The following is a 26,736-nucleotide window of genomic DNA, read 5'->3' as shown; positions in this document are numbered from 1 at the left end:
GGGGGGGGGGGGGGAAAGAGCTTGGGAAAGTTGGTTTGATTCATACATAAAATACCAAAGGAAAGAGTACCATTTCAGTTGTCAGCTGGCTTACAGATATGCATCAACCCGTTTTGAATACTGATCTCTGAAACTCCTCAAAGGGAATGTTTCCAGATGTGTGAGGAACACTGGGAATGACTGAGTGCTGGGATGGCATAAATCTGAAATAAGCAGACTGGGACAGTTACCAGAATGTGTTAGTGGGAAATATTACTCCTGAGGGAGGAAAGAGCAGGCTTCAGACTTCCAAAAGCCATATTCAGCTCCTCTCCCCAAACACAGTATTCCCACTGCCTTGTTCAAAGCCTCAATGGGCAGGAGAAGTCTGTGGTCAACAAAAACCAGCAGGTATAAGGGTGGGGATGGAACTGAGACTGTGCTCTTGTGGGTCAGGCGGTGCACAAATGGTGAAAACAGTTGCTCTGGGCATATAGTGTCCTATTTTTAACATATGGAAAAAATACAAATGGAGCAATGAGGCGGGAGAATCAAATGAGTAAGTGTAGCAACACTGGATGTTACTGAACCCCTTGACTAGAGTCCACTTGCTTTTCTGTCTTGGACACTTTTTCCTGTAACCAGCTCCTTCTAACCTTAAACTGCACTGCACCAACAAGAGGATTCAGATATCACTGTCAGGCCCCTGAAGGCACCACCAAGCCTCGCTACTCCTGCCCAGCCAGCCCCCCTGGGGCTGCCCCCCATCCTACCCATGGCCCAGGACCTCCTTTCAGCCCCTCAAAGCCACCAGTCCCTGCCCCAGCAGTACAGCAGCAGTGCCCATCCTGTCCCCAGTCCCCAGGGAGATGCCCATGCCCAGGGCTGCCCCACTCCAGGCTGGAGATGGGATGGTCCCAGCTGCTGGTCCCTGCTCTGCTGGCCAGGTTATTGTGCTGGGATCCCACTCCCTGTGCCTCAGGGAGCAGCTGTCCCTCACTGCTCCCTGGCAATCACATGGAGATGAGGAATCACAGAAAACATCCTTTCCATTTCCTTGAATTTTTTTCTTAAATTGAAACGAAGCAGGCCTAAATATTATCTGTGTCAGCCATGGGACATTCAGAGGAGAAGAAACAATGCCAGAATATTCTTGTCCAGCTTCAGTGAAACAGCTGTTTTGTGTGTGATGGCTACCAGAACCTGGAAAAGCAAACTGATGATAGATAACATTCATTAATACAGATGATGCGTTTTTGCTCTTTATTACTCATTCCACAGGAACAAGCGCCTCAATAAAAGCCGAAACAGTCTGGAAGAAAAACAGATATGAGAATTAAGAAGAAAGTAATAGTTTAAATTAAAATTATGGATCCATTGAGGAAGTAAAGCAGAGCCAGGCTAGTTCAGAAACGCAGTGAGAACAAGAGAATACATATTGACTAATGATATATATTCTCCTGTTACTTAAGAGCATACGTGCTAAAAATTTGGAGGTAATAATAGAAACCTCTTACTTAGATCAAATCATGACAGAGAATCCCACCGTGCCCAAGCATCCATGTTCAGAGCTCCAGTGGGAATGCATGTAACCTGCAGACAGCAATACCTACTGGCAACTTATTTCGTGATCTGTTCATATAGGGTTGGGTGCAAGCTGTGACACATGGCACCTCTACAACTGACAGCAACCAACGAGGAAGGGGTAGAGACTGGGCAGCTCAAGCAATCTATTACTGCAATCGTCATCAGTATTAATGTTGTATGTGGTCTCTGTAACGAGGTAATGACACCCTAAAGAGCAGGTACTCCCTAAGACTACGACACGTATCGTACAAGCCAATTCTTTTAACAAGTGATATATGTAAGGTGTGGCAACGCCAAGACGACACTTTAATTCGTGTATCATGGCACCTGGGGAGAGAGAAATTGTTAAAACTTACCATACAAAGAAGCTCCTAACCAGATGGTGGGATAAGAGACAATAATCAGAATCTTAACAGCACCAAATCGCACCACCTTAAAGCCAAATTCTGAATTTTTTTGGAAGGGCAGAATGTGATCCACGATGCCTGTTCTCACTGGGAGAAAATACTGAGATATGGGGGCAGCTCTCAGAAGATGGGATGTTGCCATACAGGCTGAGCATCCATCTCAGATATGTCCAAGAACATGGGTATAGCTTATGGTAAGAAGGTTTAAGTTCCATTTGTTAACAGAGCTGCTACGCTTGGGTGTTGCCCTGGAAGGAAGTGTTTTCATGATCGAGTCACAGTATTAGAAGTACAGAGTGAAGGAAGCTGGAGTGAAAACACCCAAGTGTTGTGGTTTCGGCTGGGACAGAGCCGCCTTTCTTACTACCAGCTGGTGTACTGATTTGTTTTGGATTTGCAATTAAAATAGTGCTGGTAAAACACTGATATTTTTTGGTTGTTACTAAGCAGTCAAGGCCTTTTGTGCCCTTCACACCATCCCACCAGCAAGAACGCTGGGAGTGCACAAAAAGTTGGGAGGAGACACAGCCAGGACAGCTGACCTCCACTGACCAAAGGGATATTCCATACCATAGACCTCATGCTCAGTAGATACAGCTGGGGGAAGAAGGAAGAGAGTGATGGTGTTTGTCTTCCCAAGTAACCATTATGCATGATGGAGCCTTGCTTTCCTGGAGATGGCTGAATGCCTGATACCTGATATCTGAAATGAAGAGGTACTTTGGGACACAGGAACGAGAGTATACCACTGGAACTGTCTGCTCCAGCCTAGAGCTGGACTACTAAAGAGTCTGCCATGAAGACAGATTTAACTCAGACTGATCCAAAATTAGGTTCTCCTTACAGGAATCCTCCAACCTTTAGGAAAGTATACTTACAGGAATCCTCCAACCTTTAGGAAAGTCTATAGACTTAGTCTGTAGAGCAAATAAAAGACTCAACCATTTCTCCAAACAGTCACCAATTACTATCTCTCCACCCAGCCTTTTCCTATGTCTTGGAATGTATACTCTTGATCTTGCATTTTATCTATTAAACCTATGCAGCAAATGCGCTCTTAAATCTCACTGTAATCTCAGAGTTCTGCATATTTTCTTGTATACTGGAATGGAAGAGTTCAGAGAGTACAGTGGAATTATTGATCTGTTTAGCGTTAGGAAAGCTATTGATTGTGTGGTGGTGTGACCTTATGTAAGAATAAATTGGCATTGCAGGATATTTTATTTCTGTTTCAACTACGCTTCATTGCAGCACACAGACGTGTTAATACTGTTACATACGTTAGAGTGGAGCACACTACAAATTAATCTCTTCAAGAAAGAGTGGAATTTCATAATCTGCAGGAATGTTTAAGACACACTTTTCAGAAGAGAGATTTAAGTGGGAAATGGGTTGAGTGAGAAGTTGAGTGGAATGCAAATTGTGTCCAGCTGTGGAGTCCTCAGCACAGGAAGGACATGGATCTGTTGGAACGGGTCCAGAGGAGGCCACGAAGATGATCAGAGGCTGGAGCACCTCTGCTGTGAGGACAGGCTGAGAGAGCTGGGGTTGTTCAGCCTGGAGAAGAGAAAGCTCCAGAGAGACCTTACAGCAGCCTTCCAATATCTGAAGGGGCTACAGGAGAGCTGGGGAGGGACTCTTCCTGCTACATGAGAGCTAGGGAGGGACTCTTCCTGCTACAGGAGAGCTGGGGAGGGACTCTTTGTCAGGAAGTGCAGTGACAGGACAAGGGGTAATGGTTTTAAATTGGAAGAGAGGAGATTTAGACTAGATACCAGAAAGAAATTCTTTGCTGTGAGGGCGGTGAGACACTGGAAGAGGTTGCCCAGAGAAGCTGTGGCTGCCCCATCCCTGGAGGGGTTCAAGGCCAGGCTGGATGGGGCTTGGAGCAACCTGGTCTGGTGGGAGGTGTCCCTGCCCAGGGCAGGGGGTTGGAACTCCATGATCTTTAAGGTCCCTTCCATCCTGAACCATTGTGTGATTCTAAAAAGGAGAAGGGAAAATAACAGTCTAGGAAAATGGGTCGATCTTTTAAGTATTCTAATCAAGACCCAGGGTTCTTTTTTTTTAAAGTAGTAATGTTTTCTTTTTAAAAAAAAGTTAAAAATATTTTGGTAGAGTGGAGCAGTTTGCCAGCTAAACTGCAGTGTAACATCAGGGGTTCTAAAACTGTATTTTATACCTAGGGATTTCCTTCTCTCTTCATTGCCAGATGTAAATAAAGGTTTCTCAGGAATGGTATTTCCATGGGGAGGGGGCCCCGTAGCCACAGCTCACGCAGAGCTATTCCAGTGTGATCCCCCTCCTGAAGAACTGTTGCGTTGCTTTGCCAGGCTCCACGCTCAGTGAGACAGCCCAAAACCCAACGCCCAGAGGCTTCTCTGACACACAGCATCTGCTCAGTCTTTTTCCACACCCTCCTTCTCCCCCGCCCCGACTCATTTTAAGGGCTGGCTATTTGTTACCTTCCAGCAAAAAACAGGAGTTGCAAGTGTTTGGAAAACCTGCAGATTATTTGCTACCATGGGTGTATAGCCCAAATGAGAATAAATCAAGCTTAAAAGCAAAGAAATGTGGAGATGTAAAAAACAATTACAGCTTGCACCCAATTGGGCTCTGTAATTTGTTGCACTAATGAAACATTTCTTTTAAGTGGAAAACCTTTGAAGAATACTAATATAATAATTAATATTCCGGTTACCTAGGGAACCTGAGACTCTACTGACTGTAGTTAGAAGAGCCTTTGCAGAGGAAGCTACCCAGCATGGCTTTTTTTCCCTAGAGCTTTAAGAATGACGCTTCCAGGCAGCTGCAAAATTATTTCCCCTCTCTTTCCAAGTTTGTACCAATCCTCTCTTACGGCCACGAAATCTGAGGATTTGCTTTGTCTAAAACAAGTTAGAGCCGATGTAAATCTGACAAGGAAGGAAGAATTCCTATGGGCTTAGAAACAAGGGGAAAATGTGGAGATGCTAGATGACTGTAGAGCCATAAAGAACATGATAAATAAAAGAAAAAAAACTAAAAAAAAACCCCAACCCCCCCAAACCAAAAAAAAACCCCACCACAAACCAAGAGAAGCACAGCTGACGTTCCTAAAGGGAAGGGGAATTCATAAAGGGTATCTGATAATGAATAAAAAATACTTAAATAGTTCTCTATATGTTAATAGCAGTAAACATTGCAGAAGATTTTCCCTAAATAACCGTTAGTAGGATGCCATTTACACCACTTCTGCTGCAGGTACATCACCTTTGCCAGCATCTATTGCGAAGTTAAATAAAACCTCTTTAGCACTGGCTGACAAACACTAATGTGGGGCACAATAAATCTTAACTAGATTGCAAGGGCAATGAACCATGTGCTTGCACTTGCTCCTCTGAGGTCAGCCTAAATCTGGCAGTGCTGATGTAAGTGAAGGGCCAGGAGACTGGTTCCCAGACAAAAGTCAACCAGAGAAGACTGACTGTGGATACAGGAGGTATTAAAGAGAACATCATCTGGCTTGTACTTGCCTCATGAATCTCCTTGGTTTTGAGAAATCCATGGGTAAACATCACATTGCTGTCAAGAGCTACTGACTGCTGCCAGACAGCAATCTAGCCAAGTGCACGTGAGCATGCACAGCAGAGCAGCTTCAGAGGAAGCCATCTGGGAAAGGAAAAGGGGCATCCCTCTGACAACAAATGGACACAGAATCACAGAATCACAGAATCTTCTAGGTTGGAAGGGACCTTAAAGATCATCTTGTCCAACCGTCAACCTGACTGACACAAATAGACACCCACACAACAAACAAGGAGCATCATCACTAAACCATACCTCCCAGCACTACATCAACCCGTCTTTTGAACACCTCCAGGGATGGGGCCTCAACCACCTCCCTGGGCAGCCCATTCCAATGCCTGAGAACCCTTTCCGTGAAAAAATTTTTCCTAATATCCAGCCTGAACCTCCCCTGGCGCAACTTGAGGCCATTTCCTCTTGTCCTGTCGCCTGGGACTTGAGAAAAGAGACCGACCCCCATCTCTCTACACCCTCCTTTCAGGGAGTTGTAGAAAGCAATAAGGTCTCCCCTCAGCCTCCTCTTCTCCAGGCTGAATAACCCCAGCTCCCTCAGCCTCTCCTCATAAGACTTATTCTCCAGACCCCTCACCATCTTTGTCGCCCTTCTCTGGACCTGCTCCAGCACCTCTATGTCTTTTTTATGGTAGGGGGCCCAAAACTGGACACAGTACTCAAGGTGAGAGTACTCAGTCTGCACAGCCACATGGCAAAGGTGAGGTAGGCAGTAGAGGGTCAACCTGGAATCCTGCACTCTGCTTTTTGTACCATGGGTTGGCCAGAACACTGCAGTTCGTGCCACGCATGGCTAACAGCTGTAACCCTTTTGCCAAACACAAAGGCAAGTATTTCTTTCCTGCACTGCACTTCTAATTCAAATTCTTTTATTTGGCCTGGATCTGCTGGGAGTGCGGCTTACAGAGATTGATGTGTAATCATTGGCACTCACTGCTGTCTTCTAGGAACATAAGAGTTACTGGCTCAGACCACATATTAATTCACTCCACTACCAGCATGATGGTAGCCAACAGCAAAAGCTGCGAAGGAAAACACAAGAAAGCTTCTTTGAGAAATTCCCTACCCCACGGGAAGCTGCTGTTGAACCTTATTAATTAGAGGTTAGTTTATGCCCTGAAGCTTAAGACATTAAATCCATTATAAATATGCATGCCTGTTCTTCAGAACTTCGGGGTAATTCAGAGATGTCATACAACTGACACCACGCCTGAGAAGCATGTAAGTGCTCACTCCATTTAACAGATGGGCAAACAGGGAGAGAAGTCAAGCAGCTTCTCTGCAGTCTAGTGAGCAGGCAGACTGGTGGTGGCTCTAGCAGGTGAACAAGATGACACAGGCAGCTTCCAGCTCTCCTCCTGCAGGTGTCTAGCTGTATTACCCAATTCCTGCTGCACAGCTCCTCTGAGATTAATTTCCTCTTCTGCAAAATGGGTGTGTTTATCTACCTACTTAATGAGATTTTTAGAACTGAATAATATTTGTATTACACAATTATTATGCATTACTGACACTAGGCAAAGTTAGAAAAAGGAATAGATGTACTGCCAAGGGATTATTAATTCATTTATTTCACCGCATTTCTAGAAGCTTTGTTCCCCATAGAGCTCTGTCAATGCATCATTTCTCAGCTAGAGTGCCCTTGCAAAGCTAGTTCCAGGCTCTTGTGCTTAACCGATAAGTAACTCTGGCAGTGCTGTAAGCATGGAGTGTATATAGATTGAGCCAGTAAATTTTATACTAAAATGGGGTTTCTCTTTTTTTAATCTTTCTTTTTTTTTTTTTTTTTTTTTTTTTTTAAGCCTCTATTGCCCAACTGCTAAGAGCCTCGAAACTCTCTAGTATGGTCTGGGAGCAAGGATAACTGTAAAATTTTCATGTCCTGTTTCCAGAAAGCAACAGAGAGGAGTCTGAATGAATGAAAAATGAAAGAAAAGACTTATGCAAAAGCACACATCTTTTGTACAATAATCATCCACAATGCCCTAAACAAAAGCACCAGTCCTTGGTCATATCAGTGGAGTTTTGGGATGATATTGAAGACCAAATTTCATAGAGACAGAAGAATGTGCAGTACTGCCACAAGAATTGCAGCATGGTTTGTATACGTATCAACTAGCTAATACTCTAGGTAGTTTGGATGTTAAAAAGCAATTAAACCATAACAGCACAGCCTTTGAATGTAAATGAAGTAACAAGAGTTCGTCCAGCCTGGACTGAACCATGGGTTTCAAAAGAATTGTTTCATTTGGTATTTGAGCTAAGTTAAAGCTAGCAAGCTCACCTCAAGGTACATGCAGGCCACATTTTCTAAGTGGCCTAGTGCACCCCACAGCTTTGACTTTTTATTATTTCCAGTCTGATCACTGGTTGTGTAACCCACCTTGACTAGTTATGACCCACACTCCTTTCTGGAAGGCAATGACAACAAGAAGAACAGTAAGCATCTTACATTTGAAGTCCAACAGTCTCATGTGACAGTTTAGATAGAGGGTGTCACGTTTGATTCCCATAGGCCTAGAAGACGTAGAAGAATTTGGCCCAGTGGAAGGCAGAGTGCAGAAATAATAAATGATGAAGTCAAGGTGAAACAAGGAGTGGTTACTCTGCCATTGGCTTGTACACCTAGCACAGCAGAAGCGGTAAATTTCTGGTAAGTGGTGGCTGGTCCGTTCAGAAAGAAGGTAAATTTTAAAAAGATTGGAAAACAAACCCTCTAAACGTAGCAGGGTGGAGAGCAGATGAGAGTAGTTTCAGCCCTTGTCAACTGTACAGGACACCTGCCTGTTCTGAACCAGAACAGCTCCTTATCATGCTCTGGTATCTCTGTGCACAGCTAAAGCCTGCCTGAGTTAATTAGAAGTTTCTTAAGCCTTATCTCTGTGTATTTTCCTACCTCAGCTTTGGGAAACACCATTAGTCAGTTATGATACACAGCAAACACAGCAATTTATGCAGCACAGAAATCATTACCCCCCAAAAAACTACTTCTTCCAAGGGTATCATACGGATATTAAATTTTCAATGCTAGTTAACTCCAAAGAGTTGGAAGGTAGGTCAGTTTATTTATTTTTCATGATCATGACAGACTCTTTAATTCTGATCCATGTAATAATGTAATTCAAAAGAGTATTTCCCCCTGGAGAAAACACGGTTGGCACAGCAAAGCTGTTCTCCAAACCCCGCATGATGCATTTCCAAGTGAGAGTGGAAGCTTTTCAGGGATCACTGTCCCTACTGAGCATGTAATTATGTGCCATCCCGAACAAGGACAGATGTAATCACGTGCTGACATGCCCAGGGGCCACGACACACAGTGTCAAACCTAATGAGTGCCATGGGCACCTCTTTAATATGAAGCAATAGTTTCGAGGTAAGAAATACACTGCCTCATTACACAGTCTTCTACCAGAATGCCAGTTTAGATGGATAAAATCACATTACTGATTTTTTTATTTTTTTTTTTTAGTACTGTAGGTTTTGTGTCAGGAATATTTTAATCTATTCTAAATAAGTTAGTTATCTATTCCTTATAGTGGGGACAGATAAAATTACTTCGTTGGTGTAGTTCTTTTATCCTACTCAATTTGCACAGTTCAGTACAAATAAACACAAAGCCCTAGCATCAAAAGATTAATAGAAATGTATAGCTGTGAAAGCAGTCTAAAAGCAATACAAAATTTTCTTTTCCAAGGGGTAGATTTCATTTTCTGGCTTCTTAGATGAATCTAGGGTAAACAGTTTTTCTAACTGAGACAATGAAAATTACCTGAATTTTGTAGATTCTTCTGGTCTCCTTATCCAGGTGCAGTTCTGCAGTTTTGTGACTATGTGAAGATAATAATCTTCTGAGTATCTAAATAAGGAGAGAACATCAAACACTAGAATATATATGTATGTATATTTAGAAACAGTCTCTAAAACATTCAAATGATGCATTTATTAATAATAATGTGCATGATGCATATATAATAGATTGCTTTTAGAACTTCATGACCTATTTTATTTTTGTAATTTGTAACAGCACTATCCTCATTTAATTAGCACGACCTATTAAACATTGCTTCTTAATAGTGATATCTTAATGAACTTTTCTTCTCATAAACTTTTGAAAGTACACTAGTTTCAAACTTAAATATTTGACCTTAAATATCTTGAAGTTATTAGAAATCATCTCAAGTGCAGAAGGCCAAAATAATACCAAAAATCTCTCATGTTTGGTGTTTTAAACTTCAAAAATGTTTTGAAATGTGGCTCTTACAAGCCAGAATGAAACATTACACTTATTTTCTTTCGTTTACCTTGTAGAGTCCCCAAAGCTCAATTCAATCATTTAAGACCATAGACCAATATTTACAGATGTAAGTTTTCCTTCAAATTATCTGTTAAATAAAACAATCCCTTGTTTTACATCACCCAGCACTTTGGTTACATTGGTACGTGTAATCAAAGAGCTTTCTGCTCCTTTTAAACCCTTTCAAGACATTTGGCTTGTCCATACGTAAAATACTTCAGAACATGTGAGTCAAAAGAATAAAGACACTTCTTCCCTTACAGGTTTGATGTTAATACTTCTTCCATTTCTGCTTGGATCCTAATACAGGTTTTTTTTTTAAAACAGTAACTCTGACTTATAAGGAGGACTGGGGGAATGGGAAGAAAAGATGATATGGGTCCCATGACTATATATTCCATGGGACTCATGTCTCCAGAAAAGAACTACCTTGCATTATTTTAGCAAAAAAAAGGTTAGCATTGGCCCAAAATCAAATGATCATGAGCTTATCTAAGCTGGAATTTAGAAGTGTGTATTTTGAACAGTTGTACAAGAGTTGGGATGGCAAGAAACCTCATTTGTTTTTAAATGGAGCAAGAGAATTGATAAAAAGGAATATAAAAAAGGCTGTGGTGGTGACTTGCAGCAGCGGAAGTCAACAACCTGAGAGCTTCCTTCTCTCTGTGTTCAGCATGCTTTTTGTGCCATGGCCTTACGGTAAACATTTGAAAAAACAGAAGCCTTTTTTGTTTGCTTCATAAAACTACTGCAACTGCTAAAGTTAACTTGCTTATCTGCTCCTGAATAAAATCATGTCCCATTTCCACATGGAAAAAGAAATGAAACTTTTTAGAGGAATTCTGCATTAGAATGGGTTTTTGGCTCAAGTTTGCACCTGTGACAACACGTACGATTTTCATTCTGCAGACTTAGCAAACTCTTAAAGGAACTAGAGGACTCTGACCAAATTGATTTTCCTGAGCCCTTGCACAACTCAAGGGAGCAGGAATGGATGGGCAGAAGTGGGAGAAGCACAAAACTAGTTTTATTGCAGCTGTAGCTGATCTGACCTGGTGCAGAACATTCCTCCTCCTCTCAGTCCAACTCCAAATCTGTTCTCTCTCTCATGTCTCTGCTGATACTTACTTGAGTCCACCTCTCTTTTGTTTTTGCCAGCTTTTGTACTTGTCAAATGCCTTCACAAACCACTTTAATTCACTACTGTGACCAAAAAAAAAAAAAAAAAAAAGGAAGAAAAAAATATGCATACACGTTTTCTCCAGGAAAGATTCCATTGAACACCACAGCCAGTATGAGCAAGGAGTGACTGGAGTGGAGAAACTGTGAAGGCCGCCTTATTTTGGCAACTGCCTCCTGGTATGTTGTGTTGGCAGCCTTGGAACTACAGTTAGAGAAAATGGAACTACTTTCTTGCTGAAGCTGCTACGCAAATTGGCTCACTGTGGGGTCAGACAAGTGTCAATAGCAGCACAAGGCAGCACTGGGAGTGCATGTGAGGGGAGGATGGGACAGAAGCACAGGACCGAAATAGCCTGTGCTGATGTTGAATCACTCATCTAGTTGTATTCCTTAAGGCTAAACAGTAAATAACTCTTAGATGCTGGGACTTATGGAAAAATTCCAAGAATTAATAGGATAACAGAGCATGAAGAGTTACTTAGGCTATCACTATCTAGGAGAAAAAAATAGAGAAAAAGCAAATTCTAGCCTAAAGACACTGATAAGAAGAAGATCAGAGTCAGAAATGAAAAGAAAAATTACCATCAGCTCGGAAAGAAATTGCAGGGACTGACAAGTTATTAGCAAGTCACAGGGAAACATTTGGTAAGGAGAAAAATCAAAGCATTGTCCATAATGCTAGTTCTAATGCCTCACGAGAAACACAGGCACTCACTGTCAGAAAGTGTAAGGACCTTCTTATCCATGTAACAGAAGCTGCACCGAGGGTAAAAAAAACAATTACAATGCAAGAACATGGCCACCTCTCCACTGCTGGCTGCTGGATGGAATCAATCTTGCTCAGAGGTGTCCAAACTCACCACCAGCTCATGCAGAAAAGCACCATTTTACAGGTCTTTACCAGACAGAACACCACCTCTGCTCGCCTGTGCATCCAGTTTTGCTCCTCTTGTGACTTATAAAGATGCCACGGACCGTCAGAACTCATCCTGGCACAGCACTGCAAGAGGCAGAGACAACCCAGTGGCATGTCCCGGGGAGCAGGAGCTCATGCCAGGGACAGCCCTGCAAAGTGGCCACTGCAGCTGCTCACACCAATATAAGGCTTCCATGAAATGTGGCTGGAAAGCTGCCTGGAAGAAAAGGACCTGGGGGTGTTGGTAGACAGCAGGCTTAACATAAGCCAGCAGTGTGCCCAGGTGGCCAAGAAGGCCAATGGCATCCTGGCTCGTATCAAGAATAGCGTGGCCAGCAGGAGTAGGGAAGTCATCGTGCCTCTGTACTCGGCACTGGTGAGGCCTCACCTCCAGGGCTGGGTTCAGTTTTGGGCCCCTCACTACAGGAAAGACATTGAAGTGCTGGAGGAGAGCCACCAAGCTGGTGAGGGGCCTGGAGAACAAGTCCTATGAGGAGAGGCTGAGGGAACTGGGCATGTTTAGTTTGGAGAAGAGGAGGCTGAGGGGAGACCTCCTTGCCCTCTACAACTACCTGAAAGGAGGGTGTAGAGAGGCAAGTGTTGGCCTCTTCTCCCAAAGGACGAACGACAAGACCAGAGGAAATGGTCTGAAGTTGCGGCAAGGGAGATTTAGATTAGATATTAGAAAGAACTACTTTACTGAGAGAGTGGTCAGGCCCTGGAACAGCCTGCCCAGGGAGGTGGTGGAGTCACCATCCCTGGAGGGATTTAAGAAACGTATAGACATGGCTCTTCAGGGCCTGCTCTAGTGCCCAAGGTTATTGGTTTATGGTAAGGTGTTGAGTGTGGGGTTTAGTTGGTGGGTGCAGTGTTTTTGGTGGGCGTTTGGTGTGGTGTGTTTTGTATTTGTTTGGTTGTGTGGTTTTTTTGTTTGGTTTTTTTGTTTTTTTGTTTTTTTTTTGTGGTTGGACTCGATGATCTCAGAGGTCCCTTCCAACCACTAAGATTCTGTGATTCTGTGATTCTGTGAAGTCTATTTGAATACAGACAATATTCCTATAGATTAATTTTTTTAGACTCAAAGTGAAGCTCTGGGATTTGCCGCATCTGGGTTTACAGCCCAGAAAGCTTTGTTTTCCTTTCAGGAAGCCTATTTTAGCATTTCCTGCTTTAAAGGAGCCTTGGGGACTCACTTCTCCAAAGGAATCATCCAGAAGGCCATCAGGGTATCATCTAATGGCTCTGCTGTAACTCAGTCTGTTTTCAAGAGCTGGGACAATACATGTATTTCCACTGGCACCCAGGAGCTTACAGCACGTATTCACTGAAGCTAAAAGGGTTTTATTATTAAGATAAAAAAGCTTTTGTAAATTGAACTATAAAAATATGTGGACAAGACAATAATTACAGTGCTGAGAATAGTGAATGAAACACACTTTGTCCTGGTTTTGTCTGTCACCCGCACCACAAGTGTTATAATAACTTGGTGTTGTTGGAAACTCACTTATACTGTATTTGCCTTGCTGACAAATAACACCTGGGAGGGGTTTTTTTGCCTATAGTACTTGTCAGGTATGCAGTGACCTTCTACATTAACTGCAGTGGCTAAGGAGGAATTATTATGCACAGCTGAAGCACTGACAAAGTATAAGTATCTTCTAATTTCTGGCAGATATCTGAAGGACAACAGCAAGGACAGGAGTGTTGAGATGGTAGGGAGACAACAGGCAAAATGTCAGAACAGAGAGAGGTGCAGCCCCACCTGGTTACTTGCTAAAGCTAAATGCCTAGCTCAAAAAAAGCTATTTAAATTAGAAGGAAAACTGAACAGCAGGAGTGAAAAAAGGAGATATTATTATTTGGCAGCTTATGTTTCAGAGAGAAACAAATTAAAAGAAAAGCAACAGCAGGAAATGCAAAAGAAAAGGAGGATCCCTTTTGCCTTTGAACACTTTAATACTATCAAAACAACTATCAGTTTTTAAGGCCCTCAAAAGAGCGTGCACAGGGCTTGCCCTAGAATAAAAATGGAAAACTGCCAGCAAAACTCAGCATTTCAGGCTCTTTATCACCACCAGCACATACCTGCTATAATAATAACTTCCCACTTACATAGCATTTTTTACTATCAAATAATTTGACAAGCTTTAAACGAGTAATTTTTTCCCTGTCTGCCAGCTTAAGAGGGAAGAGTGTCCAGAATGTCCCTGAAAGTCTAGAACTGCACTATAAAGCGTTTATGTACCATGCCTGTGGGTCACACCTTGGAAAAGCAGCAAAGAGCCCTCCAGCTCCTCTCAGGGAAGGGTAACAAGCTGCAATATTCATGGCACAAAACAATCCCTTGCTCCTTTCTTCCAAGCATCAGTTTCTCTTCCTACCTGCCCAATTCATCTTCTGCCTCGTTAAGTGGTGCAGCTCCTCCTTTCTCTTTAGCCACAGAATAAAGGTCTGAAACTTTGTGAAGTTTTTTTCCTACAATCTCAGCTCCCAAACGTTCTGGGTATGAAGAGCACATCTGCATTGCTGCAGCCTGTACAACTTTGTAACACGCAGGATAAATAACAGCATTTCTATTGCTCTAAGTGGATTTTGGAGGAAATACAGCGACTGGTTGTCCTTGTCTTGCTGTTAATCGCTCAGCTTTTCAACCAACTGTATATTTTGACCTGTTTGCCAGTCTCTGTTTCAGCTCTCACTAGCAATGCGTCAGTAAAGTAACATCGTGGTTTACCACCTTTCAAAAGAGGAAAAACTTCAATGATAGTGTTGCTGATGAGGTGGAATATCGGTGGGAGAACAGGTTATAGAGGAGAAAAAAAGAAAATCATTTTAAAAAACCCCAGAATTCTGGGAATATGGTGACTTAAGAACAGGTGAAAGATCTTAAAATGCAATGAAAAAGTGAGGAAGGGGCAGAAAAGACAGGAGGTGTTTTAAAATCATGATTTAATGCTGTTTCTGCGTTAAGGAAAAAATTGACTCCTCCAGTTCTTTGAATGAGGAAAGGTACATAACTACTTTTAGCAGAACTTTTTTTTTCTCATTCCTTTTCTCTTTTCACAAATGGAGGGGAAAAAATAAAAAGCTTCCAATTTTAAAGACACTATGGCATGTAATTAATTTTAAGCTGGAGCTTGATCCCAATGGGAAGTCTTTCTTATTTACGATGTTTTATTTATTGGTGCATCCATATAGGCAAAATATTACATGTCAAAAAGAATGGGCTGCTTCTCCCATTAACACTTCAGAAAGTGGGAAGGAGTTTGAGGAGGGCTGATATCAAAGGGGGGTTTTTCATGTCAGGAAAAGGCAGAACTGCAAGTTGAAACCCAAAATTGAGGTGGTTTTTCAACGTATCTAAAATTGAATTATTAGTATCCTGTGGACTAGTTATTATAAAGACTGCAATTAATTACCACATTTTTATACTACTACATTTCCATACTCACTCTAGTGAATACGCTGAAAAGAATCCATTAATGGAGGTTGCTCATAGCAGGAATGTTCACCAATCAGGAAAAAGACACTCAAGAATGAAATCATACCTTATAGATTCTGTTCAGCCTTCTTGTGAATATCTTGGAATAAAATGCTGCTAACTGGCAAGGAGAAATCTTGTTGACTTACATTGTGAAAATAAAAAAAATAAAATCCAACCTTGAATAAATCTAATTCATGTGAAAGAAAAAATGCAGGCAAACATTGGTTGAACAATTTCAGTTTCCTGTTGTGTAGCTCCACATTCATATCATTGAGAATTATGCAAAAGAGGACAATCTTCTACCTTTCTATTTAAAACAAACAAAGCAGAAAGCACAGCAAATACCTACCTTTTCTTCTTGATAGATGATGACAAAATGTTGTCCTGAATTGCCTTACATTTTGAAGCCTGTTCAAACTGGTAGATTCCATTTTTATTAACAGTTGTTCTGGTGGGAAAAAGGGTGGGAAGAAAAAGCAACAAACTTTAAAAGAGAGAACATATTCTGACAATGCTGTCAAGTTTACTTTGCTATGACAATAAGATTAATAACCATTGATTTAGCTGAAAAAATTACCAAAGAAATCTTATTGACTTCTATTGTCAAGCTCTCATATAAAAGGGGAGTTCGCTGTTACTGACTATAAAATATTTGATTCTTTAAAGTAACCCTGTTTCATAGTTTAAGTTATATTTTCTACTTTACACTGTAATCAAAAAATGTAATTAAAGAAAGAAATGAAATGGCAAGACTCTTGAGCATTACATTTTGAAGATATTTAAAATATTCACCAGTAAAGTATTTAGCAAGTGTGATTTCCTAAAGTTGTTGATGAAATGCAATATTCAGTGCCAATATAATACGTACAGGGAACACCACAGGGGAAGTGGATCTTTCTACGTGGACCTTAAGTTATTGACTCAAGCTTAATACTTCCTTCCTTGTTTATTCTTTATTTACACAGTAAGAATAAATACTTGTAAAAGGAGCCAAGGTAAGTGCCAGACAGCGATCTTTAATTCCTGTTGTCTTATTTTCACCAAACTCCTGTGTGGTCCTCTGGTCTGGCAGTCCCAGTAGAAGACTGAGCTGTGAATTAGTAAATGACTGCAATACCAAGGTCTTATTCCGTTCACATCAGTTCACCCCGTCTCTCAGTTCAATCTCATACAATCACCCTCCTCTGTCATCTACCTTCTGCTGTACGTATTGCCATTTACCAGGGAGTTTTCTTCCTCCAGCATTTTTATTTTCCTTGCTCCTCACCATTTTCCCCTCTCTCCCTTCCCTGTTCCTTTTGGGTTCCTTCCACTGATTCACTACTTACAGAGCACCGGGACACCACAATGTGTTTGTCCTACCCAGAACTAGAAATACAGAAGATCCAGATGCTGTGTCATTCACTGCTGGGTGTGAGCTGCAGCACTGACTGGAACCTGTGCTGTTCTTAGAAACACAGAACAACTGAGCCACCTCTGTATATGCAAAGAGAAAGGGTCTTCCTGCTTTGTGCACAATGCACTCTGCTTCTGAACCATCATTCCTTTTACTAACAAGGACCAAAACTCCACTGCCTTTACTTATGAAAACACAGAAGCCACGTATCAACAAGATTTCGGACAAGCTGATTTTGAACCTCTTTTACTTCGGAAAGATGCCATTTCAAGTCACAGAGTCAGAGTGGCTGAGGCTGGAAGGCCCCTCTGGAAATCATCTGGTCCAACCTCCCACTAAAGCAGGGCCACCTACAGCCAGCTGCCCAAGACAGCATCCAGACAGCTTTTTAGCAGGGCCACCTACAGCCAGCTGCCCAGGACAGCATCCAGATAGCTTTTGAATATCTCCAAGGATGGAGCCTCCACAACCTCCCTGGGCAATCTGTGCCAGTGCTCAGTCACCCTCACAGCGAAAAAGTGTTTCCTGATGTTCAGAGGGAACCTCTTGTGCTTCAGTTGGTGCCCATTCCCTCTGGTCCTGTCACTGGGCACCACTGAGAAGAACCTGGCTCCACCCTCTTTGTGCCTTCCATCTGGGTCTTGATAAGGTCCTCCCTGAGCCTTCTCTTCTTAAAAAACTAAATTCTTAAACAATTCAAATGACAAGAAGAGTAACTGAAGAAGAGTGAGCAGAATAAATGCTTGTTTATTTTGCTACCAAACTGCCTGGCGTGTTCATAGCTACCCCAGGGAGGAAGAGGAACAAAGCCCTTCTCCTTCTCTTTCCATTGCCCATGAATTTTCTAGTGAATCACTCACTCCATAGGAGCAACTCACCCAGGACAGAGGCTGCAGAGGAGAGACATCAGCTCTCTTTCCACCACCAAGAACTTCTTCCCAGTATACACTCCATGCCCCTAAGGAAGCCTGCAGTCTGCCTGCTCCTTCTTGAGGGCAACACTAAGACAACACAACATATCCCTCTGCCCTTTCAGTTCTGCAGTGACTTTAATAGATGGTAGCAGCTGGCACTGCCTACTGAGAGCTCCTTGGCTGATCCTGCATACAGCTCCTTATCTAATTCTTTTTCAAGGGGTGCCACACCAACAAGGGGGAAGAAGGCTCTCAGAGCACACAGTTGAGAGCGAACAACTCAGCACATCTTACACACTAAGTACCAGCAAATATCCTGCCTGCACCATTTACACACACAGCTTTATTGCACCTTGGTCTGAACCAGGTCTACACCGAAGAGCCAGGTGGGCCTTTTCACAAAAGAAACCAACATCAGTTCCCCAAAAGATTTAGTTAGCACCAAATCATGTCTCCCCTTTCTTGCTTCCCGAATTCAGTAAACTCAAACAGTTCAGCTCAAAGTAAGAGAAATGGCCACATGCAAAGCTTCACTGCATAAATGGCACCTCGAAAAACAACTCCTGGCATCATAAGCCAAGCGCACGCATGTTACAGCTGCTAATAAGTCTTTCATTACAACTAAAAATCAAGATGCTGGATGCTTATTTGGGAAGTGGCTCCAGCCCTTCTGAGCCACAGCTGGCCAGACGAGACCTTCTTTAACACAGGAAGGCTGCCAGGAAGATCAGGTTGAGGACAGACCAGCTCGCTGCGAGGTGCCTTTTTATGGCCAGAGAATCACAGAATGGTTTGGGTTGGAAGGGACCTTAAAGATCATGGAGTTCCAACCCCCTGCCCTGGGCAGGGACACCTCCCACCAGACCAGGTTGCTCCAAACCCCATCCAGCCTGGCCTTGAACCCCTCCAGGGATGGGGCAGCCACAGCTTCTCTGGGCAACCTCTTCCAGTGTCTCACCACCCTCACAGCAAAGAATTTCTTCCCAATATCTAATCTAAATCTCCCCTCTTCCAATTTAAAACCATTACCCCTCATCCTGTCACTACTCTCCCTGACGAAGTCCCTCCCCATCTCTCCTGTAGCCCCTTCAGCTACTGGAAGGCTGCTCTAAGGTCTCCCCAGAGCCTTCTCTTCTCCAGGCTGAACAGCCCCAGCTCTCTCAGCCTGTCCTCACAGGGGAGGTGCTCCATCCCTCTGATCATCTTCGTGGCCCTCCGCTGGACCCGTTCCAACAGGTCCACGTCCTTCCTGTGCTGAGGACTCCAGAGCTGGACACAGAGCTCCAGGTGGGGTCTCACGAGCACAGAGTAGAGGGGCAGAGAACCACCATTCTTTCAACTCTGTGCAGAGAATCATTAAAAGGTCCTTACAGCTTCCTGTTAATTTATGTCCTGAGATCAGTGGGGCAGTGCATAAATATTCTCTCGACCAGTTACAAGCTCTACTCAACAGACTCTTACTCTTTTTAAATCCATAGGACTAAGATCTGCTGAAGCAAGTCGCCTCGTTTTTTAATACACAATTGCTTTTTATGCACACATTTTCAAGGCTTGAAAAATTCAAAACTGAAAAAGTCGGATAAAAAGGAACGAGCAAAATAAATCCGTGTTCTGTTTTGCCATTAAATCCTGACAATCACTTTTACAGACATCAAGGGGAGAACAAAGGAGTAAGGATTCTTTCTTTCCCTTTCCATGACACATGTGAAAATTGATGAAAATGGCAAAACTGTGGGGGAAAACTAGACACAAATTTTAATTAAAATTCTTTACCCATATAATGCAGGCACACGATAGATCACCAAAATGCTTCTTCTGTGGCTTTTTCTACACAAAAGTTAGTCAATGCTCTTTATGTGGTGCAAAGAAGACATATTTATTTGCCAGACATGCAAAACAATGACTCATTCCAGTAAACGTTAAATTTCTGAATCTCTGTTTCACCGTCAGAGTGGCCTCTGCTTCACATGAGCGAAAGATTTTTGCATTCAGACAAAAGGGGTGTGCAAGGGGCAATCCAAACTTGGACTGCATTATTCATTGCAGAATTGTGCAGACATCAGGCTCGGATTAGATTTCCGATCACTTAGAACAATTATGCTAGGCAGCATCTATCACTAAATGAATTTACCTGACCTAGGGGGTGACAGTCTTTGTTCAGTTCTTAGAACTGCACTAAAACTTGTGCAGCGAAATCAGTTAACGTGTCTAACAATGCAGATATATGGCTACCTTGAACTAATTTTGCAAACTTTTAAGCTAGAAGAGAACTTGTAGTGGAGACCATGTTATATTCTGATGGCCTGAACTCAGAAACGGATGAAACAAGGAAATTTCTGCTACGTTTCCTTTAGAGTTTAGATGTTCCCAAAGCCAGACTCACTGGTCAAAATCTGAAAAAAAAAGTGTGTTGTTTTTTTTTTTTACATCATATACGAACAGCTTGAGGACCACATACTTCCTATGGTAATTCTAGGAACTAAGAAAGTACACCATCTGTACTTTAATAAATCCACAGTAGATTAAGTCCATGTGCCATATTTATCAGCACGTTGTTATTCTATATCTTGCTCTCAGGAAGACAGCAGTTCTTTAAACTGTAAAATTCTTTAAGGCAACGATTGCACCCACCTTCAGAATAAGAAATAAAGAAACTATATGGAAAGTCCACGTGCCCTGTTGCTGCACCTGTAGCATTCAGTCCTGAGACTACAGGGAGCCTTAGTGCAGGGAACCACCAGGCAGACACGCACCTCAGTTAACATGGAGTTCTGGGGGACCAGTGGTACAGGAGGGGAAAGAAAAGGGAATCCTTTTAAAAACAAAACCAAACTCAACCCCAAACTGTTATCAGACTAGGAAAATGGATGGACATAAAATGGATGAAAAAAGGATGAATGGTGGCGGGCAGGGGGGAGGAAAGGCAGAAGGAAAAAGAAAATATAATGCTGAGAATTATACCACGGCATACAGATATGCCCAGGACTGAAAGGCCAGTCCTCCAGAATTCCCACAAAATCAGCTGGAAACAACTGAAAGAACGTGGAGCTCAGAACTGGACTGTTTGGCAGCACTGAAAGCAACAAGAATTTCATCCCTAATTTCAGCAAGAGTCATGTCCACACTGAATGTAAGGAAAAATCCCACTAATCGGCTTTATTCACTCCATGCCCAGCATAACCAGTTCTTGCCTTTTTCCTATGGCTCCCTGCTCTTCTCTGCCTGAAGCAGCACAGGACCTCTGAACCCTCTTCCAGCTGAGCATCTCCAGCTAAAAAGGGTAACTTCTGCATGCAGAACTGCACATTTCCATCCTTCTACCAAAGTGGCACTGAACAACACTATCCAGTTTGTGAATACCTTCTATCTTAATCTTTCCCTTGAAGAGACTAATTTATATCTGAATCTCGTCATCTATTAGTTGAATACTATTAAAAACTCATAATCTGTACTTCCCTAGGAAGGGTGCTCTTAAGTGCTAGCTTTGACACTATTTCAAATGAATCAGATGATAAGAATATAGCGACATTTTTCAGGTTCACAACACCTTGATTAATAAGGCAACACACAATTTAAATGCTTAGTGAAACAGACTATGAAAATGGCTTTATCAAACCATAGGAATAAGAATTTGTCTTGTAACATTAATCACAGTAACTGTGAAAAAGACTGATCCTACTATCCTTGTTCAAGTTCCCATGGAGGTTTTGCTTATCTAAGGAATGCTAAATCAGGTCTTTACGACAAACTGCATTTTGAAATTATTTGGAAGACCTTGCAGTGCATTCACCGGAGTTATACATAACATCAGATACTTTTTATTTATAAAATCCATAAACCACATGACAGGTAACATGACAAGCAACATTCAGCGTCTCATGCTGGGTAAAGTGAAAAGAATAAGGTACTTACACCAAAATGATGTTCCAGTAGTAACGACAGACAGAATGACAGAGCAGTTTCACTTGGACCAAGTAAACAGAAAAGAGGCTGGGAAACCTTTCACCACTGTCAGAACATAAACGTGTCCTGGCAGCTTTCAACTGAACACCTATTCATTTAGACAGAACTAATACCTGAGGCATGTGTTAGAAATGCACTCCTAAAATACGTCTGCATGCATCACTTGGGAATGAAGGAAAAAAATACTAAGAGAGCAGTAAAATTAGTGAAGTGGTCACCAGTGCTGACTAATCTAAACCGTAGCAAATTAAAACTAAGCTACTGTTCATAACTGTGGTAATAGCCCGTTCTTCTTCCCCTTCTGCCTGCCAGAATGCAGTATTTTGACAGGAGACAGAATGTACAGGTCTCTGTAGCATAGTTAATTAAGTATAGTTGTTTATTCCCTAGGCCTGCATAAAGATGTGCTGCCGAGAGAGGAATTGGAGAAACCAACACTATGGAATCCTGCATGAATACTTGTTTACTCATAGCTCCTCAATCACTTCCTCCCACTGTTCAATTACCCCAACAGCCTCTGCACTGTGCTTGCCTTGGACCTGTGAAGACACAGAGTAAGTTAGGGAAATAGTATGTGAATGCCTTAAAATTGGTGACACAAATGGAATAAGAGAGTAGTGGTGGTCAGTTCTTCAGGGTACTGCTGCCTTGTTATTACCTGCATCTAAAGTACATATACGTAGTGCTTTCCACTTCCCGTGTAGGAGCTGGCATCATTTATCTGGGCAGCACAAAAGGAACTAGAATTTCTGCCCAAGCTTAACATAGTACGCCCTGAGTCTCATAACAAAGAAAACACCACCTAGCCTCTCTTACTATTGTCACCTTCCCCTGATAAGCACTAGCAGTGCTGAGCCCTCTATTTTGCTATTAATGCTGCGACTACACAAACAAATATGCCGGCACAAACACAGTTGGGGAGGGAGGACTAAGTGTCTAAAGGTGGGACAAGTCCAAAACTACTTCTTTTAGTTGTACTGTTGGCTTAAGCAATTTTAAGCCGCACTTGCAGTTACAACTTAAAACACTGAGAGGATGACATGAGGCATAAACATGACGTCTTGCAGCATTCTGGTGTAAGTGATACTGATTCCATTAATAAATTTGGGGACTACTAGAGAAATCTTACTAACAATGGCCCTTTTTTTTTTTAGTAAGAAACCCTACTAACAGGCACAGTAGGTTGTGAAATGAACCCAAGACCAAAACTGGAAGTCCCACTGTAGATGTAGTCCCATTGTTTGAGTTATCTAACACTGAGCAAGGAAAAGTGGTAAGAAATGTCCTGTAAGAGACAAACTGCATCTTCAAGGTTATTTACTAAGACACAGTCCTCAGAGAACTTTAGGTGCCTGGTCACCATCTAATTAAACATCGCTGTGCATAACAGCTGCCTAAATATCTGTGACAGTCTGAACCAATCCCCTGCTTTTCATCCTTTCATCCTTCAGTTTCACCCTTTTAAAAAAATTACTCGAAGTAGAAGAACAGATTAGCTTTCAATATTGCGAGGCAACAAAATAATAGGGCCTTAGAGATTCTTCAGGAGATGTCTGGTTACAAATATGCTCCAACAGCAAAGAAAATCATGATAAGAAGAAAGATTATCTTGCGATTATGAAGATTGTTTAGGTTACTTATACTTCGAGTTCAAGAAGGACAGAGCCTAGGTTTTTTTTCTTTTTCATTTCCTGGATCCTCCCACCAAATCTGGTATGCAAATCTTAGCTTTCCAGAAAAATGTGTCAAACTGATGAAAAGATCAGAGTCTAACCTATCATCCATGCACACCCTCTTACGCAGGAAAAGACATTGCTGTCAGCGACACAGCAATGCTTCTCAAACCATCAGGGTACTTTAGGAGAACCATACTTGGCAAAGTCTCTCCCAATACATTGTTCCTAGTTTTATCCATTAACTCACTAGCGTGGCCTCATCCGATTCAAAAATTCACTAACCCCTGTACAACCTGTTTCAACGGGGGACTCTTCTGTCCTGTCGCTATACTCGTGGATACTGCAGCAAAACCCCACTGCAAACTGGACTCTCATTCCTATTGACCATCCATCTCCATCACTGAGGGGATCTCTCTGAATCTCCTGAATGAGTCCAGATGCTCTCTGGATCAAATCTCTCCAGCATGGCCCTCGGCCAGGCCCAGTCCAGCTGCTGCCTGGATCAAACCCCTACAGCATGGCTCCCTGCCCAGAGCTGCTCTCTGGATTAAGTAACAGCTCCTGGTCAGTCCAGCAGCTCTCTCTCCTTCCTCCTATGCCAAACATGCACCACAGACTCCTGTCAGGCCAGCTTACTAAGCACAGGCACTCAGGTGAGAAAGAACATCCTCTCCTGGATTCAGCCAGCAAGCTATCCCTCCAATGGCACCGCTGTTAGAGGAGCTAGAGTGAAATGAAACTTTTTTTGATTAATAATTTACTTGTCACACTTTTGCAGTCACTTAGCCACGACGAAATACAAGTTCAGGTTGATCAAAACTAGCTCCAAATTGATGCCAGGCAGATTAAGGAAAAATGTGTATTTAAAATCTGGCCTTATTACACTTGCCTTATTATAGAGATTAAAAACTGACCCATACACGACATGGATTTTCAGCCCTCGTCGGTACTGTGCTGCTTCCACTTTCTTTGCTCCAGTTGTGAGCATACTAACAGCAGATGGGAAGCAGCCAGACTCTGCTCTCTGAAGTGCTCTCTGCCAGCATTTCTAGTCAATTTGACTCCATGGTTTAGCACACCGAGCTGAGGGGAAGGAGACTGCAGCTCAGAGACTAGCAGGGAAAAGCAAGAGTATGAGAAGACGGGGCCGGGGGGGACCACAGACATGACACAGAAGCGAGTGGACAGGAGAATGGAGAGACAGCTACAAAAAACAAAGCAGAACAGAGTACGTTCTGCAAAACCAGTACATAGTGAGGAGTGGAAAAGACGGAAAAAAAGAGGCAGAAAGGGAAAAAATAAGCACAGGGAAGAAAAGCAGGCTTAGAAGCACATAACAGCAGTTAGAATTCTGCAAACGTTCCTGTTTCTTTTGTTTCACTCTCATTTCAAAAGCTGTTATAAACTTACAGCTTGTGAAAGTTCTAAATTTTGAGGCAGGGCACAAGGGTCTCTCATCGGAAACAGGTAAGAAACCTCCTGTCAGGGCACACTGCAATACTTACTCCGACCAACGTCCCTTGCATTCAGTTGGGGAAATCGTTTGTTCTTTTAACCCCCAACCCAGCTAGATTGGATGAGATGGCACCTCGGGTAAGGTTAATTAACTGCATTGTCACCACTGACTCCAGTATAACCCAAACATCACAGCTCCTGTTAAAGACCCAATTCCCAAGTCCTTTCTAGTCTTTATCACGTCTTTTTGACCATAATATATATAAACATACAACAATCATCGGAATGGTGATGCTAATGAGGCCATATAAAGTAAAACAGAACAGCAAAAATATTTGCAAGCTACTTCTTTTCATAGTAATCTCTCATGTGTGGATTACACCACCCTGTTCTGCACTATTAGTTTTCCTACAGCTGTGAAGACTCAAGAGCACGCCCTGTTCTGCACTATTAGTTTTCCTACAGCGTGTGAAGACTCGAGAGCACGAAAACAGAGCTGTTAATATTGAAGCCTGCACTTAAGGCACGACATGTTTCACAGCTAATTTACCAAATATTGCCATATTAAGCTTCGCAGTATAAAACAAGGGGCTGTAAAGCAAAGATCTAAACTGATACAAAAGATCAAGACATGGGACCAAGCGAAAGGGTGAAGTAAGATGCTACACAACATGAAAAAGGCTTCGTATGTCTGGCCCTCATCCTATGAAAAGAGAGATCTGTATTTTTGACTCAGTGCACATTAGAAAAATGACAATAATATTGCCCAACTCCAGCTGCACCTTCCTGGAAAGAATAATAAAAGCCACCTGGGACATGCCATTTGGCCAGCACTTTTTGCATGGTGCAAAACTGTTATACGTGACATCTTATTGGGCTCAAACCCCAGCGGCGGAGTGACAGCCGTCACTAAGAGGCCTGAGGAGAAAAACATTTATTACGGTCAAAGCGAATTTTCATTTTTGGGGGTACAGTAAGCCTCTAACACTCTGCCTGAGTGTGAAGCTGCCAAAAGACAAGGGAGAACGAGCCGGAGCCAGGGCGAATTCCTGCTCCCGGGGTCCCTTCCCGGGGGACCCGCGCGTCGGGCGGCTGAAGGCGGGCGGCCCCTACCTGTTCCCGGCCTGAGGGAGGGCGGCTGAGGGGGACCTGAGGGCTCGCCCCACTTTCGGCGTGACAGCCGCCGCTCCCGCCTCCTCCTCCTCCTCCTCCTCCCAGCCCCTGCCAAGCGAGACGGGGAAAACAAAAAAGGGGGGGGGGTTCGCCGCCTCCCGCTCCTTCTTCCCCCAGCCGGCTCCAGGCTCTCCCGCCCCGCAGCCCCCACCGCCCGGCCCCGGCCGCCCTACCTGGCGCGGAGGGGCTGCTGGCCGCCCAGGCGCAGGAGGCAGCCGCCCAGCAGCAGGCTGCCCAGCGCGGCGGCCAAGGCGATGACAGCCCGCATGGTGCGCTCGGCAGCGGCGCCCGCCGCAGCTACGGCCGCCCCATAGTATTTAAGGCAGGCTGCGGGGAGGGGGAGGCGGCCATGGCAGCCACAGGGTCTCTCCGCTCCGCCCCTCGCCCGTTCCGCCGGCCGCAGCCCTGCGCCGCCGCCGCCATCAGCCCCCCGCCTCCCACCGCGCTGAGGGGCCGGGCGGGGGCAGGCCGGGCTTTTCGCCCAACTTTCCCCTCAGGCGAGCGGCGCGGTGATCCCGGGACAGGTTTCCCCGCGGGATGGTGGCCGCTGTGCCGGGGGTAGATGGGGCTACCTCCCCGGTTTCCCCGCAGGTTCCCGGGGCGGCGGGGGGCGGCTGGGCTCGATAGAGCTGCCGCGGCCTGAGGGGGGGCAGGAGGCGGGCAGCCTTTGCCGGCGGCCGCTCAGGGCGTTTCGGGGTAGCGGAGGCGGCGGGGCAGGTCCCCTCCGGTGC

General features: G+C 43.6%; 1 protein-coding gene across 3 annotated transcripts in view; it reads right to left on the bottom strand.

Annotated features, from left to right (window-relative positions):
* The window catches only part of ST8SIA6 (ST8 alpha-N-acetyl-neuraminide alpha-2,8-sialyltransferase 6), a 53,015-nt gene extending 26,661 nt beyond the window's left edge, over positions 1-26,354 (bottom strand). Inside the window, exons 1-4 of one of the 3 annotated variants that reach the window (XM_014946256.1) lie at positions 26,179-26,354; positions 25,946-26,053; positions 15,778-15,876; positions 9,322-9,408 (exon numbers count right to left, since the gene is read on the bottom strand). In XM_014946256.1, the coding sequence (XP_014801742.1) occupies positions 9,322-9,408; positions 15,778-15,876; positions 25,946-26,053; positions 26,179-26,273 (389 nt within the window). In that variant the 5' untranslated portion in view covers positions 26,274-26,354. The remainder of the gene's footprint in view (positions 1-9,321; positions 9,409-15,777; positions 15,877-25,945; positions 26,054-26,178) is intronic. The other 2 variants (XM_014946264.1, XM_014946246.1) reach the window with 2 other exon arrangements.
* Positions 26,355-26,736: the final 382 nt, after the last annotated feature.

This window comes from Calidris pugnax, unplaced genomic scaffold (assembly GCF_001431845.1).
Source record: "Calidris pugnax isolate Ruff unplaced genomic scaffold, ASM143184v1 scaffold19, whole genome shotgun sequence".
In the NCBI taxonomy this organism is placed as follows: Eukaryota; Metazoa; Chordata; class Aves; order Charadriiformes; family Scolopacidae; genus Calidris; species Calidris pugnax.
The sequence above is the reverse complement of the archived record's forward strand: the minus strand, read 5'-3'. Positions and strand labels throughout refer to the sequence as shown.